The sequence below is a fragment of the Lepidothrix coronata genome, unplaced genomic scaffold (assembly GCF_001604755.1).
Source record: "Lepidothrix coronata isolate B3197 unplaced genomic scaffold, Lepidothrix_coronata-1.0 Scaffold176, whole genome shotgun sequence".
Lineage (NCBI taxonomy): Eukaryota > Metazoa > Chordata > Aves > Passeriformes > Pipridae > Lepidothrix > Lepidothrix coronata.
Genome location: NW_016690356.1, coordinates 278,889 through 299,391, shown reverse-complemented (window position 1 = coordinate 299,391; position 20,503 = coordinate 278,889). Strand labels below are relative to the sequence as shown.

At 42.3% G+C, this 20,503-nt stretch overlaps 1 protein-coding gene across 2 annotated transcripts in view; it reads left to right on the top strand.

The window, feature by feature from the left end:
• PIAS1 (protein inhibitor of activated STAT 1) overlaps nucleotides 1-20,503 on the top strand; it is a 58,650-nt gene that overhangs the window by 23,195 nt on the left and 14,952 nt on the right. For both annotated transcript variants that reach the window (XM_017830270.1, XM_017830269.1), the window contains exons 3-7: nucleotides 14,341-14,425; nucleotides 15,224-15,271; nucleotides 16,344-16,434; nucleotides 16,936-17,070; nucleotides 20,080-20,185. In XM_017830270.1, coding sequence (XP_017685759.1) covers nucleotides 14,341-14,425; nucleotides 15,224-15,271; nucleotides 16,344-16,434; nucleotides 16,936-17,070; nucleotides 20,080-20,185 — 465 coding nt within the window. The remainder of the gene's footprint in view (nucleotides 1-14,340; nucleotides 14,426-15,223; nucleotides 15,272-16,343; nucleotides 16,435-16,935; nucleotides 17,071-20,079; nucleotides 20,186-20,503) is intronic.

Here is a 20,503-nt window from a genome sequence, read left to right as displayed (position 1 = left end):
GGCACAGAGAGATACACACCCCTGGGTGTTTGTGCATGGGATAGATTAATATTGTGTATATTGAATGTGTATGGTATATGATATCATATTACACTTACATATACATTACAGATGTTATACAGATGATATTTTATATATATATCATATTATATAGATGTATTATAATAGTCTATCTACTATATATTACATATTATATGTAATATATAATAGTTATATTATAAAATGTGGTCTATATAATATCATATAATAGTCTATTGAATATATTCTATAGGATATTATATAGACTGTATTTTATATTATATATAATATGTATTATAATATATAATATCCTATAGGATAAGATGTTATATATCTACAGGATATATCAATAGGAGCTATAAGTAAATCCTATTGAATATATTCTATAGGATATTATGTAGACTGTATTTTATATTATATATATTATATAGACTTTTATATTATATTATATATAATATGTATTATATAATATCCTATAGAATAGGATATTATATATATATCTATAGGATATATCAGTAGGATCTATAATTAGATCCTATTAAATATATTCTATAGGAGATTATATAGGCTGTATTTTATATTATATACATTATATAGACTGTATTTTATACTATATATATAATATGTATTATAATATATAATATCCTATAGATTAGGATATTATATATCTATAGGATATATCAATAGGATCTATAATTAGATCCTATTGAATATATTCTATAGGAGATTCTATAGACTATTTTATATTATATATTATATATATAATATTATATGTATTATAATATATAATATCCTATAGAATATATTCAATAGACTACTATAGGATATTATATAGACTATATTTTATATAATATATATTATATGTAATATTTAATATGTATTATAATATATATTAAGCTATTATAGGATATTATATAGACTATTATATATTATAATATTATATATAATATATGTAATTATATATATTTTTAAAGTATTGAAGTATATATACTTTTTCAAGTTTTGAAGTATGTATATAAGTATATATTTAAGTTTTGAAGTATATATATGTACTTTTTTCACGTTTTGAAGTATATATATACATACTTTTTTTAAAATATAACCAGCCTAGGTAAGAAAACATCGCAAGAACACTTAAATATATACATTTTTAAAGTTTTGAAGTATATATATATTTTTTTTAAGCTTTGAAGCTTATATATATAATTTTTTTTAAGTTTCAAAGTATGCATATATCTTTTTTGAAGTACAATGGACCAATTGGCCTGCTAATGCAGTAAGTGGTTAAATATTGCATCACAGCAGTGTTTAGAGAATTGCTATTTTTGGTAACTTTTGGAACAGATTGTTCTACATGGAGAGACATCTTACGTAACACTCATTAGTTGCTTTAGCTGAGCCACTAAATATGCTTTAAACATCCGTTATATTTGAGGGGGGAGTTGGACAAAAAACAAACTAAACCTTAAAAAAAGGAAAAAAACCAGTCTGCTTTCAGGAGCTCTTGCAAACCATAGACTTCAATTATTAATAAAAAAAAACAAACCCAAACTAAACAAAACTCCCCCCAAATCCATCAAGCCTAGAAAACCTCATCCGTGCTGGGAAAGAATTCCAGGCTGGATCCATTAGAGCCTGAACACTGTGAATTTGGGGAGACTCGTGGTTCTTTTGCTACGAGTTGTGGCTCCTTTTCCTGCAGCAGATTTTTGTATTAAGGTATCAGTCACTTGAGAAGAATCTGATGCTCCCAGAGCTTTATATAAGGATGTGGGATTTTTTTTCTGGCTCTCCCTGTAGCACTTTCCAGGGTGGGATTGCTTAAATACACCGGTGCTGCTGATTTTCTGGAGGGTTTCTGCTCGTGTGGTGGAACCTTGTGCTGTCTGAAAGCTCGGAGAAAACACTCCCTGCTGGGAGGAGGAGGAGGAGGAGATTGGTGAGAGGAGATACGGGGAGGTGGTGGGTGAGTGAGGGAAAAAAAAAAAGAAAAAAAGCCCTTTGCAAAAGAAATCCCTCGTAAACAAAAGCCAGCAGGTGCTTCCCAGTGCCAGCCTGTGGAGCCCTGGGGGTGTGGGAGGCCTAGGATGAGCAGGGATGGTGCCTCTGGAATTCTGAGGGATCCTCCACAGCCCTCTGCATGTTTGGTTGTAACTGAGACACTGAGAGTAAACCAGATGGTTTTGGGTAATCTATCAGTAAGACAAGAGGGCTCGGTCTTCAGCTGTGCCAGGGGAGGTTTAGGTTGGATATTAGGAAGAATTTCTTTCCAGAGAGGGTGCTCAGCCATTGGAATGGGCTGCCCAGGGAAGTGGTGGATTCTCCATCCCTGGAGGTTTTTAGGATAAGACTGGATGTGGCATCAGTGCCATGGGCTGGGAACCACGGCAGGGTTGGATCAAGGGTTGGACTTGATGATCTGGGAGGTCCCTTCCAACCCAGCTGATTCTATGATTCATCTTCTGGTTCAGGTATTCTTTTCAGAGGTGTTCTGTGTCTGTTTAACTTTAATCTAAAGCCTAATTGATTAATAAGCATTCCAGGCAACGCTGGTGGTACGAGATAATTACGTGCTCAGTATGTGCCCTCATCACTTTTAAATTATAAATACTTAAAAATAATGCTCTAATTTCCAGAAGACATTCCAATGCAGGAATTATGGAGTGCGTTTGTTCCTAGATGTGGTAAGAGCACTTTGCTGTCAGCTCTGTGTCAGACAAGGCAGCCCCAAATGGAGGGATCAGGATTCAAGCTCTGCCATATCTCATTGCCTCAGGAGTTGATACACAGTGGGATGTTCTCCCCCTTTTGTGGACTCTGTCAGGGTAAGAAGATGGAAGTGGCTGGAATTCCAAGCAGGTACCTTTGTAAGGAGTTTCTGTCCCTTCTGTTAACTTAAAGGGTACCTTTGGGGTTTTTATGGGAGTTCTGGCTGCAGGTGTCTTTGTTTTTCCGAAGTAATACTGTTAAAAAGCTTTTTTTCTTATGCATTTGGGGGAAGAGGGACCTTCAGTGTCTGTGCATATATGGAATGGTTTGGGTTGGAAGGGAACTTAGAGACATCCAGTCCCACCCCCTGCCATGGGCAGGGACACCTCCCACTCTCCCAGGTTGCTCCAACCTGGCCTTGGACACTTCCAGGGGTGAGGCAGCCACAGCTTCTCTGGGCAACCTGTGCCAGGGCCTCCCCACTCTGCTCAGCAGGCTTGGATAAATTTTCTCCATTTATACAGTTACTGATACTTTTACAAAGTCTTAAATTATTCATTGAATATTTGCCCCAAATGGTTTGGGGATCCTTCTCACTGCTGCCAACAATGTGGGTTTGCTCAGATGTCCAGCTTGTGGGTCCCCTGGTGTGTTTTCCGATGGCAGATCCATTCTGCAAGCACTCAGAACTTCTCCCTGGCGTTCAGCCAGTGTTTCAGCATCTCCTCCTGGCTTTTTCCCATCAGATTACTCATGGGACAGGGATAAGGAACTTTTGAATTGGCTGTTTACCTCCCCCACAAGCAGGAACTGTTGACCCCATGTGGGGTTTTGAATAAACCTTGAAATCTGTGTGCTTAAAATGGAACCTACTGGAAGGGGAAAAAAAAACGTGTGAGGAAGAGAAAGAATTCGTGTGATTTGAGGATATTTACATCCTTCTGAAATGCCAGTCACTACATAAAACTGGGCAAAGCACATCTTTGGATGGCATTGTCCCTGGTCTTTCCCAGATCAACAGCTGGGAAGCTTTGCTGCAGTAGTCCTGTGTCCCGTGGAGGAGTGATTATTAATTTGAAAAGCAATAATTTGGTGAAGCCTCAAGGCAGGGAGTTGCTCAGCAGGGCACTTGAACATGCATTCTGTACCCAAATACTTTAGGTAGGTGGGTAGTACACAACTAATGTGAATAACAGATAAGGAAATTAAATGTGCTAACTCTTATTTTGAATGCTGAGAACAAAGGGAGGAAATAGATGTTGCCTTCTCACACTTGCTTCCTCAAAATGTAGCTCTGGACTGGGATTAAAGTGGATGTGCTGGAATTTATGGCATTGGGGAATGCAGGGATTTGTCCACCTGTACCCTTCTCACCAGGATCTTTACTTGAGCATGTCTGGCTGAATCCCAGAGTCATTTAGGTTGGGAAAGATCTCTGAGATCATCGAGTCCCCACCTTGTCCCCCAGCCCAGAGCACTGAGTGCCACGGCCAGTCCTTCCTTGGGCATTGTTGACGTGAGACAAAGAGAGATTTGTTCATTTTCTGTGGAGCTGTTGAATTTGATCCACGTTTTATTAGTCATCCTCAGTGCCAAATTGAGAAAGCATCTCGAGTGGATGGGTTTGTGTCCAAGCCAACTGGGAAAAACTCTGTGTGCTGGGAAGGGCTGCTGGGGGGGGGTGGTGTACCCATCATGAGCACTCTGCCCATGGTTAACCAGGATTTGAAGTGACTCTAAGGCTTTGTCATTTTGCAGGAAGAGCTGTCCAGTTAGGCCTTGATGGAATGTGTGAAAATTGCCTTGTTGTTGTGATTCTTGGTTGTTTTTCTGATAGGAACTCCTTTAAAGGGGCGAATTTTGGTTGTTGGTTTCTCAAGTGAAGCTGCAGCTTTCACTTATTTTTCCCCCTGTTTCCAGCCACCCCCCACCCCTCTGCAGAGACTCTGCTAATTGGTTGTTTTTTAAGCATTTTCTAAAAGTAACTCCCAAGAGATAAGATCTCTTTTGTGTGGTGAAATGTGTTTGCTGTGAGATGAGTAACGAGGACCAGAATTTGCCAGATTATTATGGGAAGGACATGAGATAGTTAAACAACATCTTAAAAATGCCTCCTCTTCCAGCAAATGTCATTCCTAATTGCTTTAGCTGTGTGGTTGTTCCAAAAAACATTTTAACTGGCTTAGGGGTCTTTACTTACCTGTAAGGAGAAATTACCCTTTTCTTTTCAATTTAAAGGATTAAAGAGGCTGTGGACTATCCTGCTCTTTTAAAAGCTGTCCAGATGCCATAGGGATGATCATCCTAATTTATTTGCTCTTGCTTCAGCTTTCAGTGGTGTGGACACAACACTGAAACTTGGATCAGGGCAACAGAATTAGGTTTTTCCCTGCAGCCTTCTGGAAGGAGGAGACAAATATCCACCAGTATTCCTTATATCCAGCATGTTTCCAGACTCCACCGGTGGAAGGAGCTTCCAGTACCTCTACTGAGCCTTCTCTTGATGGAGGGCTTAGTTTTATTTCTTAATTTGAGGGCTCTCCTAGCAAGATTTCTCCAAGCAGTGGAATTTTGCCCCTGGTGCCTGCCCTCCAGGATCCATTGGTGCTCACTGAGGAGCCTCTGAGTGATCCTGCCTGGCTTGGCCACGCTGTCTTTTGGGAGACAGCTCTTGCAGCCGAGCTGACTGAAATCTTCAGGGTGACCGTAGTTCAAGGTACAGCCATTAAACAATTAAACAATTCAGGGCACTAGAAATCTGGGTTGGAAAGGCTGCAAGTTTTGCTTGGCAAGTGTTTCTCCCTTTCATATATCAGCGAGCTGATCTTTTGCTCTGTGCAATTGGTATTATGGTTTATATGAAAGTCACGCTTTTACTGTCTTCTGTGTTTATTATTTTTTTAAATGTACTTTGTGGGAGGAAGTTCAACAAAACACTATTTTCTAAGCTCAGGCTTGAGCTTTCTGACTTCCGGCCCTGCAGCTTTTAATTGTGCAAGAAGAGGGTGAAATATTAGCTCTGCCTTGTTCCTGTGCTGGAGCTCAACTAGAATTACAGAGCGCTTGGGTTTCTTTTTTTGGCCTCAGCTCGTATTTGCATACAGTGGGCCTCAGGTTCACCTATAGAGAATCTTTCCATAGGCAAGAGTCTTGTTTCTTTTAAGTCTGAGAGAGCTGTAACCAACTGTAACTCCTGTGCTGCAGAAAAAGGAGGATAATTTATGAGGCTCACTTCAGCTGGTTGCTCAACCTCCTCATGTGGAGAACTGAGATCACCAAAATTCCAGGACCTGACAGGATAGGGATGTTTTCAGACACCACTGCTCTGGTGTGAATGGATTTAGGAAGCCACTTGGCTTTCCCAGGATCATGGAATATGCTGGGTTGGAAGGGACCCATCAGGATGGTGGAGTCCAACTCCTTGCCCCACACAGGACACCCTAAAATCCCACCCTGTGCCTGGAGCGTTGTCCAAACACTCCTGGAGCTCTGGCATCCTTGACCCCTGCCCTGGGGAGCCTGGTCAGTGCCCAGCCACCCTCGGGGGGAAGAACCTTTTCCCGAGATCCAGCCTAAACCTCCCCTCACTCAGCTTCATCCAAGATCAAATTAGGATATCTTTTTTGGTAATTGACAGTTTGATAAGGAGTTGGACTCGATGAGCCTCGTGGGTCCCTCCCAGCTCAGGATATTCCACAATTCTCATGAAGGGAATTACCCCAAACCCCGTGGTTGACCCAAGGCATGTGATAATCCATTAATAACCAGGAAGGGGTGTAAGCCTGGAGTCCCTTCCCAGTGCTGGGGGACTGGAGGCCTCACGGTGCTGCTCACATCACACAGGGGAGGAGGCTCTGCTATTGCCATAGGTAGTTTTTAAGATTTCCTCTTGCCCCTGAGATGTTGAGATCCCTCAGGAGTTGCTGGAAATGCTGCTGGGACTTGGAAGTCTTTTAGAGATCCTTTCACCTCCCAGGATGATAAAACCATATATAGGTTGTGCTAACCCTGGTGAAGAGCTTATTAGGGACTCTGTTGTCTAATAATGAACTTTAAACTGAATTTTTTGCCTTTTCTGTCAGGTTTATAGAACTTGCTACTTTCTTTTTGAGAGGAAAGCTCCTCTAAAAGCAGAATCCCCTGTGTAGGGACGTGGCAGTGCTGCCTTCTTTGTGCTGCTGCTTTGGAGTGTTTAAGGGTTGGTGCTCTTAGGAAGAAACTAAAATATTCAAGCCTGAATGGCAGCATTTGAGTGCTGGGACATTTATTTAGGTATCTCAAGTGACTGAGTTTGAGTAAGGAGGATCCAGTGATGTTCCTTCCTTCTGGCACAATGTGCACTGGAGATGTGTGGGCTCAGGAGGGGGGAACTGGGGTGGGTGGGTGGGTGTTGATCCCACAGAGGTGGGTTGGGAGGGTGGGGAATTCTGGCACAGATTGGGATGAAATTGTCCCTCAGTCCTCACTGCAGGTCTTCAGAAATGCTCCAATACATGACTGACTGAAAAAATAATCAAACATAAATGTCAGTCCAATTGCACAGAGTTTCCAGCTGATCTGTTCTGTTTGTACAACATATCAGAGAGACTTATAAAATACATAATATTTATGGATTAATTGTAGCCCTTGGAGTATTTCCAGGCTATTTTCATATATATATTTAGGCACTATTTCAAATAAGCTCCTTCACATCTCTTTACTCCCTGCCTTTCCCACCCCCGGTGTGGCTCTGCCTGTTCCTTCTGAGGATTAACTGTGAGTTGGACAGAATCTAAAGACGATTTGAAGTGATAAATGCAGCAGCTGATAAATGCCCAGACCCTGGGTTCAGCTTCTCATCTGTTCCAAGGTGAAGAACGTGGCAGTGTCACTTCAGGGTGTTTGGGAGCACAGTTGGGACCCGTGGAAGTGGGTCAAGGGCTCCTCAAAACTGCCAAGGCAAGAAGGGTCTGTGTGTTTACTAAAGTGCTTCCCCTCAAGTAGCTTTGAAGTGTTTTGAAATGTTAAGGTTATGCAGCATCTGTTGTGGTAAGTGCTGGAAATGGAGGGAAATGGCCAAGGTGAGACAGAACAGGAATGTGGGATCGCTCCTGGCGCTGGAACGGCCGAGCTGCTGGAGGAGTTTGTGCCCTGTGCAGGACACGGTGTTGGGTGTTGGGGTGGGGGGTAGAGCCCTGCTTTGGCATGGCCTGACATGGCTCTGGTGATTAGTGAGAAGCTTTTCCAGCCTTGCAGGGGACAGGGTGGCTCCAAGCAGGGATCCAGGCTGATCCTGCATGCTCCAAACGCCTTTAACGGCAGCAGGAAACGGAGGGAATGGTGGGTGGTGGTTTGCAAGGCTCTGCTGCTGCTTCCAGAAGATGACAGAGGTTGTGGTTAAAGGACAGGAAGTGTTGATGTGGAAACACTTGGTTACTACCCAGGAACTCCAGAAATTGGGGTGGGTTTAAAGGCCTGACGGTGCATCCCCAGATGCAGATCCCCCGTCAAGGTGGGTCCTCTCAGTGCTTGTCTCCCACTTGGATCCTGCTTGAATAAAGTCATTCCAGCAGGGACACAGTGTTGGATCCCACCTCCAAACAACAGCTGGAGAAATGACCCCTGGTCAGGAGGGATCCAGGAGGCTCCAGACAGAGGGCGGGATGGGGAGCTGTGGGTCTGGGGTGTTGGGTTACGGATTTCCTGCCTCCTGCTGCCATGGGACAGCATCCAAAGCCTGCTGAATTTTACCATTTTCAAAGCTAAATGTTTTCTGTGCCTCAGTCCAAACACAGGAATTTTGGTGTGGTTTGGAGGCAGCGATTAAATTTTCAGGAGCGATGTTTGGAAGAGGATTGAACCGAAGTGGATACAAAGAAAAAGCAAGATGCCTAAAAATGAGGTATTTTATGTATCTAGGGAAGACAAGCAAGAATTGGAGAATCATGGAATATGCTGAGTTGAAAGGGACCCACAAGGATTGTGCAGTCCAACTCCTGGCCCCAACAATCCCACCCTGTCCCTGAGAGCGTTTTCCAAACACTTCTTGGGGCCATGACCACTTCCATGGGGAGCCTGTTCCAGTGTCCAAACACCCTCAGGTTGAAGAACCTTTTCCTAATAATCCAACCTAAACCTCCCCTGGCACAGCTCCAGCTGTTCCCTCAGATCCTTGGGAGGAAGTTGTAGACAGATATTATACATACACACACACACACACACACATATATAAAAATATTTATGTGTGGGGTTGACATCTACTGCAATATTCAGATTTCTGGTTAATATTATTAATGAAATTTAAATGTAACTAATCCAAACTCTGCAGTGTATTAAGTTAGTGAATAAGCAATTAGGCATCTCTTGTTTATCTTACAGCATGCAGCAAAAATTTGCTCTAGTCCTCACACTCTTACTTAACAGAACTATTTCTGCCTTCAGAAATAAACACCCTGCTATTGGAAATCATTGGGAATGGGCCAAGTGAGTGATAGCTCAGGTAATAATTGTGGTGTAAAGTGCAAGTTTAATTTTAGTCCAGGTCTCTCTCTCTATTAGGAGGTAAAATATTCTCTTTAGTATTTAATAAGCTGCCCTTGGTGATGATTTATGGGAAGATTAATCTTAGTTTATTGGTCAGCTGCTGTAACATCAAGAAGTGTCTCCACCTCAGCAACGTGATATCAGAAGATTCATTAAAGATTTCAAGGTGGCTGTTCCTGAATGGGAATGGAGAGAGTGGCTTTTTCTCAAGACAGCAAGAGGTATTTTGCTGCAGAAAGATTGTGTAGCTATTTTTAGCCTTGGGTACTGGTGAGGTGGAACAGAATATTTTTAGAGCTGTAGAAAATGCAGCCACTCAAGCTGGGTTCCTTTTTTCACTCTAGTGCTGGAGGGGTTTTCCAAAATAAAGAATAAAATTGGTAGGAAATGCCTTTTGTGTACCATTGTTACTTATATAAGTGATAGATAGATTATGTGTATATATATGTATATTTATTTATATATTTATTTAGGATTTTAAGTGTTTTGGACCTGTGGATGATACTGCCACATATTAGAAAACATATTAATTATATATATATTATATACATGAATTACATTATTAATTATACATTCTATATATTAACAGCATGTTAATTAAAAAATATTAAAATAGTTTTCCCTCAGATTTTGAAAACTTTACTCACATGAAATGTTTTAAGGAACTCCACAACCAGGAAGGCAGAATTGGGCCCCTCTCAGTTAATATCCACCAATCCCATATTCTCTTTGGATCGTGACCTGATGGAAAGCTTGGAATAATTCAGGGATTGGTAAAAGAAGAGCTTGGAAGAAAAAACTCTGTCATGTTTTTGCAGCATTTTAGGCATTTTTGAGTGTGTTTTACTAATTATTGGGACCTGCAGAGGCAACGGAGCTGAGCCTGTGCTGGTTCTTAATGCCTGTACAAGTTCACAAGAAAACATGGATTTTCTTCATTGCCTTCCCTGAATTTAAGCTGGATGGATGAAGAAGTAGGAAATAACCCTCCCCTCCAAACCAGTGAGATCCCAGTAAGATGAGATGTGGATTTTGTACACTGAAACTGTTCTTGCTGACACTCATTTAAAGCCATAATTCTGCTTGCAGAGCTTTGTGTTACACTCTCCAAACGTGCCCTTTCAGATTTCTGAATTATTCAGGCAATTTTTGAGCAGCAAGCTAAAGTGATGCTTGTGCTTCATGTATTTCTTTGAAATTACTGCACTTCTGTTCTTTAGATAGAAATTAAATTAATGAAAGTCCATTAGACATCCCTCCTTTCTGAATTTGCAAAGGAGACATGGCCTGTAAACCTCTTAACTCATCCTCCAAGCTCTGTTCCCTTCAGAAACTGCTAAAGAAAAGGTTATAATATCTAATAATTCATAGTTATGGAAAAAAACCCAAACCCAACCCTCCAAAAAACCATTCCTGGCATCTTTCTTAAGAATGTCCATGTTAATTCTGTTGTCCTGGCTTGATTTCAGCTTTATTGGATTATAAATTCTATTTTAATCCACTTGGTTTTCGATTGCAGAGCTATTTTTGCCTTTCTGTTGTTAAATAATAATAGTTGTTTGCAGGGCATGGTTGTGTTTCTGGCCCTCAAAATGGTTTTCTCATATGAAACTATACATTTGCATAGTTCTGGTTTTAATCAGACTCCAGAACTTTAAAAGTAAAGGATGAGCTTGACTTGCCAGGGTCTGTTTGCTGTTCTGCTACACCAACTGAATTAATAGAAATCTGTCAGCAGCTTTTCTACACTTAAATTCCAGATTTCCAATGCCTCTTCCTTGAAAAATCTCAAGTCCTTGGACACAGAGGCATTTCAGTCACTTGGAATTTTGTGTTTAATGGTCAAGCTGCTAAATGAGCTCAGTTTAATGTGGTTGGTTGAAATTTTCATGCATCATTTGTAGGGTCAGCACATCTAGAAGGAGTAGATAAGGGTCTAAAAAGAAGCTAAAGGAGAAGATTAGAGAAAACCACAAAGAAAAACCATATTTTATCTTCCTTTGAGATGCAACTCCACAGTTGTGGTTCCACATCCGAGGGGCAGAGTTGTGTCCTGGTGGTGGTTGAAGGGCCTGACCATGATGCTGTTGTAGTTTAGAGTGATGTAGTTCTTGTCTTGTTCTGTCTGTCAAGACTTTTGCAATATTTTATTGGCTTTTGGAGCATCTTTGCCCAATTAACAAGTTTTTTCTGCCTCCTTGGCAATTTGGCCCTGCTCCCGTGGGAATCCCGGGATTGCTGGTGCACAGAAACGTGTGGAGAACACGGAGTGGGGGTTAGTGCTGCTTTGAAGGAACATCCCAGCACTGGGACCGCTGATCCAGCAGCTCCTGGATTTTACTCACAGTCAGTAAGACAAAGGCATGTCACAGAATCCCAGGATGGTTTGGGTTGGAAGGGACTTAAAGCTCATCTTGTTCCAGCCACGGGCAGGGACACCTTCCACCAGCCCAGGTGGCTCCAAGCCCTGTCCAGCCTGGCCCTGGACACTTCCAGGGATCCAGGGGCAGCCACAGCTTCTCTGGGAAATTCATTCCAGCCCTCCCAGGGAAGAATTCCTTCCCAATATCCCATCTAAACCCACCCTCTTTCAGCTCAAAGCCATTGCCCTCTCACTCCATGTCCCCACTTCAGCAGATGGTGCAGCATTAACTGCACCAAAACCACTGAAAATTAAAAAAACCCCAAACCACAGGAAGAAATGTTGGAGGCTTTTTTTCCTTAGGTTTTTGGTTCCAGCAGTGGCTATTTCCTGTCTTCCCAGCGTGGTAGAACTTGGCTCACGAGGGCAGCTGAGACTGGGGAAGCTCCCATGGCATCACTCAAAAATGTACTTTTAAATTTTCTCCCAACTGAGTGTAGAAATGCTTTAATTTGGCCAAGGCAGGAGTTGGATATTAGGAAAAATTTCTTGACTGAGAGACTGTTGAAGTATTGAAATAAAGTTCTTCAGGGAAGTGGTGGAGTCACCCCCCGTGGAAGTGTTCAAAAAACTAGTTATGGTTTAGTTGACAAGTTGGGATTTGGTTGAAGGTTGGACCTGATGATCCTGGAGGTCTTTTCCAACCTTGACGATTGTGGGAATACAGAAGTTGGAAACCCACTTCTCAAAATCACATATTGTTCTAAAGGGAAAATAAGTCTTATATTAACGAGAGGAAAAAGGATTGAATTTTGGGATCTTTGTCCCCTGATGGCAACTCTGTCATAGTTTTCCTGATCCAGTTCCTCCTGTTTTCCATATTCCCTGCTGGATTCCTTCATTTGGAGCTGCTGTAAAGCCAAAGAAAGCAAAAAGATGAGCAGGTGAAAGGGAAAAGGATCACTTGGGAAATTTGGGGTTGGAATTTTGGTGGCTGCTGTTTGACTTCTTAAGGTTTCAATGAATGTAGCATTAGTGAAATGTTCAGCAGCCTTTAATTAAAGGTGTTGGAGTTCACAGGAAAAGTTGACAAAAACCTTCCAAAACTTTTTCAAAGCCAAAATCGGCAATTTGTGAGGTAAAGCAAATAATCCACGGGAGGAAAATAAACCAGGCAGATAAACCCATGGAACACTAGGAAGTAATACCTGGAATTCCTTCAGTTCTGCAGTGCTTTGGCTTTGCTAATTCAGCTTTTGTTGATGACAATATGTAATTCTGACTTTTCCATTGATAACTAAAAATAGGTGCAAAACTATATTGAAAACCAAATGTTCAAACAGCTTCTCATTGTTAATTGTGCACATTGTGTTTCTGTTTCCTGCAGACTCTCACATTTTGCTGCCATGGCTGGTGGAGAGGAAATGTATGGATATCAAAATATAGCAAGTTATAGAAATAATTTATGGTTTTTAGAAGGTTTCCTGTTGCTGGTATTGTCCCAGAAGTTTGTTACCTGTTCCTGCCCATCCAGCTTTGGAGCAGCTGATCATAATATATAATTTATATTGATATCTATAATACATAAAATATATTCTACATAATGATTATTACCTATTACATAATGCAATGAGTGTGTAGATTGTAGGACTGTCATGCAAGAAAGACAGAAATGTAAATTTTGGGAGATTGCTGCTGTTAATATTTATACTCACTCAATGTCTTTGCTATTGTTGGTTCCAACCTACCACATGCTGCTTTGAACAGAGGATCTGGAGTCTCCCCCTGAAGTTTTCACTCATCTGTCACTCAGGGCTGAGTCAGGAAGTGCATTATAGTAAACCAAAAATTGATGCATTTATTGAGTGTTTAATGCACAATATATTTATTCATAGCCTTATAAAATTATTAAGAATAATGGAATTGAATGAAAAGCTGCTTTAACTTGCACTTCAGTGTATGTGCTGATGAGAGTGTGGAACAGTTCTCTGGGGAGATGCTTCTTTCTTTTAATTTATTTTTTTAAAAAGCTGTTTTCATTGCCAGTGTGTCATTCTCGGTGCCTGTAGCCCTGGGAAGGGATTTGTTTTAGATAAAAGAACTATTTTGGAGGTATTTAACATGACTTTGATTTTCAGCAGGAGCATTAACTCTTGAGCAGTGTTTGTTTTGTTCTGGGACACTACGAAGGGCTTTGAAAGCAGATTTTATAGTTGCATGTCTCAGGAGTTCTTGGCATATTACATATCTTTTAGTGCATTTAACTCCATGAAAGACCTTCCTGAAATGGGAGAAGTTGCATGTGTTGTGCTTCAGTCCCTCTGTGAACTTTTACAGGCTAATCCATGATCTTGGGTGTTCAAGGACATAAAAAAGCGATGGACGAGAATTCCTAAGAATTCACTGGATATCAGAGAACATTTGACATTCAGTTACTGATAAAAGTTTTAAGCTGATTCCCCTCAGCTTTGCTGTTATCTGCATCGCTCTTTCAATCTATATTTTCCTTTAACCACTTCTCAAATGTACATTTTATCTGCACGTAAAGTTTGTTCATCCTGTTTTTATTTACAGGAGGGTTGAAGCGGCGGCTCGTTGGCTCCCAAGCTGTTTACAGGAGCAGATGTGGCTGTAAAAACGAGTGTATTTGTGGAGAGTTTAATGACAAAGGATGTGAATGGATGGATCCCTGTGCAGGTTTTTTGAAGTTGCTCTCTGTTCTCTTGCAGCCTCAGACAATAGTCAGCGGTTTCGAGAAACCTGCTTCGCGTTCGCTCTGACGCCGCAGCAAGTGCAGCAGATCAGCAGTTCCATGTGAGTGGCCTCCAGCAGTATTCCCACAAAAAAAGGCATTAAAGCAGGAATTAGCATCCCACCCCTTTAGTTTTGAACTGTGAGGGGTGTGCAGTGCTCAGGGAAGGGGAGTTCTCCTCCCCTTTCCGTGTGAACTGATGGGGAGCAGAGGGGTGAGGAGGGGAGGATTAAACTCCCCCACTTTTGGGGTGTTTTGGGTGGGTTTCTCTTGTGTGCAAATTCAGAACTCTACCTCCTCCAGCCCTTCCTTGCCACCAGCCAGATCCTTTCTTAAGTTCTGTTTATTCACTATAAAGACAGTATTTTATAATTTATTCACTGTAAAGATGGCATTTTATACTTTATTCACTATAAAGATGGCATTTTATAATTTATTCACTATAAAGATGGTATTTTATACTTTATTCACTATAAAGATGGGATTTTATACTTTATTCACTATAAAGATGGGATTTTATCGTGACCTATCAGAATTTTATTTACGGTGTACAAAAAAAAAAAAGGGAGTGGCAGAGGTCAGATGGGAATGTAATTGATTTATTTACCTTGAAGAATAAAAACTGTGCCTTTTAATGTGTCCTGAGAGTGGTGGTTTGACTGACCAGAAGCAGGAAAGTGTGGTATATATCACATATATATATATATATATATACACACACACCCCATATATACCATAGATACCAGAAAGGGTATTTTATATACATTGAACTTAGAGCAAACTCTGGAGGAATCTCTATTGTAATATTGATGAATCTCTTGTGAAAAACAGTGTTTTAACCTGTGTTCTGTTGTTTCCAGGGATATTTCTGGGACCAAATGTGACTTCACAGTACAGGTCCAGCTAAGGTAGGTGTGTTACTGCCTGTTCTCTGTGCTGCTGGTTTTTCAGCTGGATCAGCCATATGTTATCCAGCAGATCAGGGTGGAGAAGAGCCTCATCCTGGTTGATTTTCTTGTTAGTGGTTGTAGATGGTGTGAATCCTCCTTCCTGTAACCCCCCTGGCAGATTCCATGTGCCTGGGCCTTCAAAATCTCCAAGCAGGGAGGGGGGTTTTTCCTGGCAGAGCTGTCAGGCACAGAATTCCATGGCCATGGCAACCCAAGGGCTGCTTCTCTGTAGGCAACACTTTGGGAATCACCAGGCTGGGTCTGAACCTGCTGGTTATTTTAGAGGTTTTTACAAGTTTATTATAAGTTGATGAAATCCTCTGTATCAGCAAGCTGGGTTGGCTCAGTGTGGAATTGGATGGACAAAGGGATGAGGAGGGAATGAGGGAAAAGGGGGACAGATGCAGCTCCCCCTTTTTGGGAGCAGCTGCCTTGAGAAGCTGTACCCTGATGGGATGGGACAGGTCCCCTGGAAGGAATCCAGGGGAGCTGAGAGGCTCTTGGTCCTTTGCCTATTGTCCATTATCTTGGCCTGGGACAGGGAAGGGTGTGTCCTGTCTTGGATCCAGCAGCAAATAAGCCTGTTTGAACTTCAGTAAATAAATTAAACTGCCTGAACTAAGAGATCTGCCACAGGCCTCAGGGTTCCATGGCTGTGCCTCAACAGCTGCCTGGAGGAAGGACAGTGGAAGAGCCTAACTTTTGTCCTTTGTGAAGCTCTGGACTTGTGTCAAGAGGTCTGGAGAAAAGGCAGAAAAGAAACTGGGATGAGCTGTCTTTTGTAGCAGGAACCTGCCTGTGGGAAGGAGTCAGTCAGTGGGTGGAACTCAGGGAGTCTGAGGAGGAACCTACAGCCATCTTGTAATTTTGGGGGGCTTTCCTGCTCAGTGATGTGTCCAGCTAATTGGAGGACTGTGTTCAGCAAGACCTGTCGTGCTTTCCTTGCTCAGTGGAAAACATTCCTTCTAGGAAGAGATGTCACTTGAAGTCACTTTAAAAGTGAAAGATGATGGGAGCTCTTTGCTTTTAGGTTTTGTTTATCAGAAACCAGTTGTCCACAAGAAGATCACTTCCCACCCAATCTGTGTGTGAAAGTAAATGGGAAACCATGCAGCCTTCCAGTAAGTAAGATGTTCTTTTGATACACGTTTTTGGGTAGCATCACTAGGAATTGTCTGGCAGCAATTGGCCTGAAAATTTATCCTAACCTTTGTTTTCACGTTCTGGAGTGTTTGAATGACTAGAAAAGATTAAGTACATTGTTTCTTAGGAGAAGATTAATTTCCAAAGGCCATGACAGTGTATTTGTGTGTTTGACAAACCCCAGTGACAGTCCCGGGGCAGCACAGGGGGTTGGAGTGGGCAGTGTTGGCCAGGCAGGTTCAGTAGCACTGCTGAGAGGGGCCTTCTAAAATTCCATGGGCAGGGATTTTGGATTTCTCTGTGAGGAGAAAGAGCTTCTGAAACACCTGATACTTTGTCTGATCCCTCTCTCTGTTTGAGTCGAAGCCGGGCTCAGGTGGGACGCAGCTCGGGCAGGGGCGTGGTGAGAAGAAGACAAAAGCAACGCTGAATTTTTTTTTGTTTTGTGTGTCTGAGAGATGAAATGCTTTGATTTCCAGGGCTACCTTCCACCAACCAAAAATGGTGTTGAACCAAAGCGCCCCAGCAGACCAATCAACATTACCTCACTCGTCAGGTTGTCCACGACGGTACCAAACACAATCGTTGTCTCCTGGACCGCGGAGATCGGGAGAGTAAGTGGCTGCTCAAACCTTGGCAGTTTGTGCTTTGAAAGATCTGAAAGATAAGCAGGTTTAATTGTGCAGAAAGCCCTTGGTGCAGTTGCACTGGACTGTTCCTTCTTTTGATGGAATTCCTTGATGGCAGGAGATAGGACGTGCTCCCTCAGATCAGTGCGCTCACGTTTTTGTGGTGTGAGCTCTCCCTCTTCACCACCCCCCCCACCTTTGTGACTCACTGAGGGCTCAGATAACGAGATCAAGACATCCTATAAGATTTTTGTTTGTTGATTTGGCCAAACTTCAGACTTCAAGCTCTTCCTGACTTCAGGGGCTCGACAAACCTTATCTTGGCTTTGACTTGTACCCAGCACATGACATTCAGGACAGAGTGGCCCTTTAGAGCTGTGAGTGTAGACACAAAGCATCACAGCTCAGCAGGGCCCAGCAGATTTCATTGGCCTTTTTACATTTCTCTTCTCACAACTGCCATTCTTACATTTCATACTTAAAAACTCACGGTTTTATCACTTTTTTTTTTGTGCGTGTGTCTGTGGGGAGAATGTTACAATTGGTGTTGTAAAATTGCTGATGTTCCACTGGACTAATTAAATCTGGAACATGCTGCAAAAAGTGACTTCAGTAAATGAGTCCATGAATTAGTGAAGTGCTTTCAGTGCTGGCACCAAACCTGCTGGATGGGCATTCCAGGGGCAGCGTGTGCTGGTGCCACTGCAACCATCCTGTTATTGGAAGTGCCGAGAATTGTCCTGAGGTGAAACCTTGTCCAAGAATTTGTCAGTGTGCAAAGCCCAGGATTCCTGATCCAGCCTGGAAAAATGCTTACAGCCCAGTCCTGCACAATGGGCAGCTCTAAAACACCACCAGGGCATTTCGGGATGGATTTCTTGTGGAGCAGAAAACAATCTCCATCCAGATTGTGGAATAAATGATGGCTGGATGATCCTTCAAAAAACCCCTTCTTTTCTCTCATGAGAGCTGCAGGTAGCAGAACTGGTTTGGTTCACACTGCAGAAGTGCCTCCATGCAAGGGGATGGATCCTGACATTGCTCTGAGTCTTGGGAAGATCAGGGAGGATTTAGGGAGGAGGAATGCCCTGGACTCCGAGTTAGTCTCCTGTGAACTAGTTGGTTCTCAGGCTTCACAGATATTTCAGTTATAAAGAACATATTGGGTAACTTCTCAGGAGCATTAGATGCCAGAAGTGCTCAAATCCAGGTGAGAGCAACCTGGTCCAGTGGGAAGTGTCCCTGCCCGTGCAAGGGGGTGGAATGGGATGAGTTTTAAGGCTCCTTCCAACCCAACCCATCCTGTGATTCTGAGCCACAATCCCAAAGTGATTCTTTGAGAGTTAAATGTGAGGAATTATTTTATTTCTGGGTCTGCCCATATAATACAAAAATTGGATTCCCCTCTTCCCCTCCCCTCAAGAGTCACTCACATGTCCCAACTGGTGCTCTCTACCTTTCCTGGAGTCATCTCTAGGATTTTTCCACAATCTGTTTCAAGAGCCTTCTGCACCAGCTGCCTTGGGCGAGTTCCTGCCTTTGTAGATTCAAGCTGTCGGTAAATAATTTCACAACGTTAATTAGCATTTTTCTAACTTCTATACTAATTGAGGCATTAAACAAACAAGTTAAAGCAGTAGTGGTTTTTAACGATGTGAGAAGCAGTCATTGTAAGAATGAAATATTTAAAATGTGGTGTTTCTGATGCCATTTCAATTTGAGTAATTTTGTGGTGAGATATATTACTGAAACCCCGCCTTTGCATGCTGGTGGCATCCTAAATAAAACCTAGTAGATGTCACAAATGTATGGATTTTTTTTGTTTGTTTAAGTGAAAACACATGTGGCAGTTGCTGGGGGGAAGCCTTTCATTTTTCAATTTAAATTGTATGAATGCAGCTACAGGTTTAGCCAATAATGTTTATATCAAAATAATTGATGTGCCCTAATGTGAGAACACGAGATTTGTCCTTTCCATTTTGGGGTGTTGCTGATGAATGCACAGTACAATCTCACATTTTTAGAAAGACATTTATAACCTGCTTTTTTAGAAGCTTGTAAGAAAAATCAGAGCTTCAGAAATGCCAGGCTGTGGTTTGAACTCGATGCCAGGAAGAGCTCGGCCCTCGAGGGAAGGGGGGCCTGGCAGAGTTGGAGTTCTGCATCCAACCTGCTTGGATCCCAGTGTATTGGCAGAAAGGAGCATCCATGGCTTTTCCCTGGCATGGATAAGGAAAATTGGCAGGGTCAGCTCTGCTGAGGCTGGTGGGGAAGTGACCCGACCTCATGGAGGGGAAGGACAGGACGTGGGAGCGGTGACTTCTTGGGCTGGTTCTCCAGAGCACGTCCTGGCCCCTCTGAACTCCTGAACTCCTTCACTGCCTTTCTGCTGTTCTGCTTCAGCAGTGAAGTTCTTGTTTCAGACACAGCTAAGTGCAGCAGAATAAGGAAAAGATGAGCAGTGCTTCCAGACTGAGTAGCAGATCCTGCAGGTGATGCATCTTTTTAGGTATTCCTTTGGAAGAGGCATCACTGCTCCCTTTCCTATTTTGAAAACAAAATAAGCTTTTACTAGAAAAAAAAACAAAAAGGAAAAGTTCTGATAATATTTGACCCGACAGCTTCCCTTAAATACATGGACACAGGGGCAGTACCTCACATCATCCCTGTAAAATTAGATGCACTGACACGGGGTAACGTGAAATTACCCCGCTGAAAGGGGCTGCATGTCCTGAACGAGATGTAAAACTTCCAGAAGTGTCCTAAATGCTGTTTTAATAGCTTGGTTTGCAGTTTAAATCTGAGTAAAGCATGAAGTCACTTGTGTTGCATCCCAAACTCCAGCCCTGTGAACTTCCTGCAGCACGAGGGGGTTTCTCTGCTCTGGAAACTTTGCCGTCCTGAGCCTGTTAGGAACACAGAACAAGTGGTATAAAATACAAGCTGTCTTTTGATGAAATCAGTGTTTCCTGTGATGTTTTGCTGTGTTCCCAGAACTATTCCATGGCAGTGTACCTGGTGAAGCAGTTGTCCTCCACGGTGCTCCTGCAGAGGTTGCGAGCGAAGGGAATTCGGAACCCGGATCACTCCAGAGCCCTGAGTATGTCTGATGTTTAACAGGGAAAACAGCTTTTTAAAGGGAGATTTCAAACAGCACTGTGCTACCCGAGGTTTGGACTTCCTACAGTTCCCTGGGTTTTGGGAATCTGATAGTGGTGTTCTTTGTATTCAGTTCCAATTCAAAGACTCAGAGGCCTTTGTTTGGATTAGGAGCCAGTCCAGGAACCCTGTTGACACTGGGAAGGGAAAAATGCAAGAGAATCTCTTTCAGTTCAGCCATACTGGCTTTGTTTCTTCAGAATGGAACAACTGTATTTATACAGTTAACTGGTAATTCAGCACCTCGGGCTGAACTAAA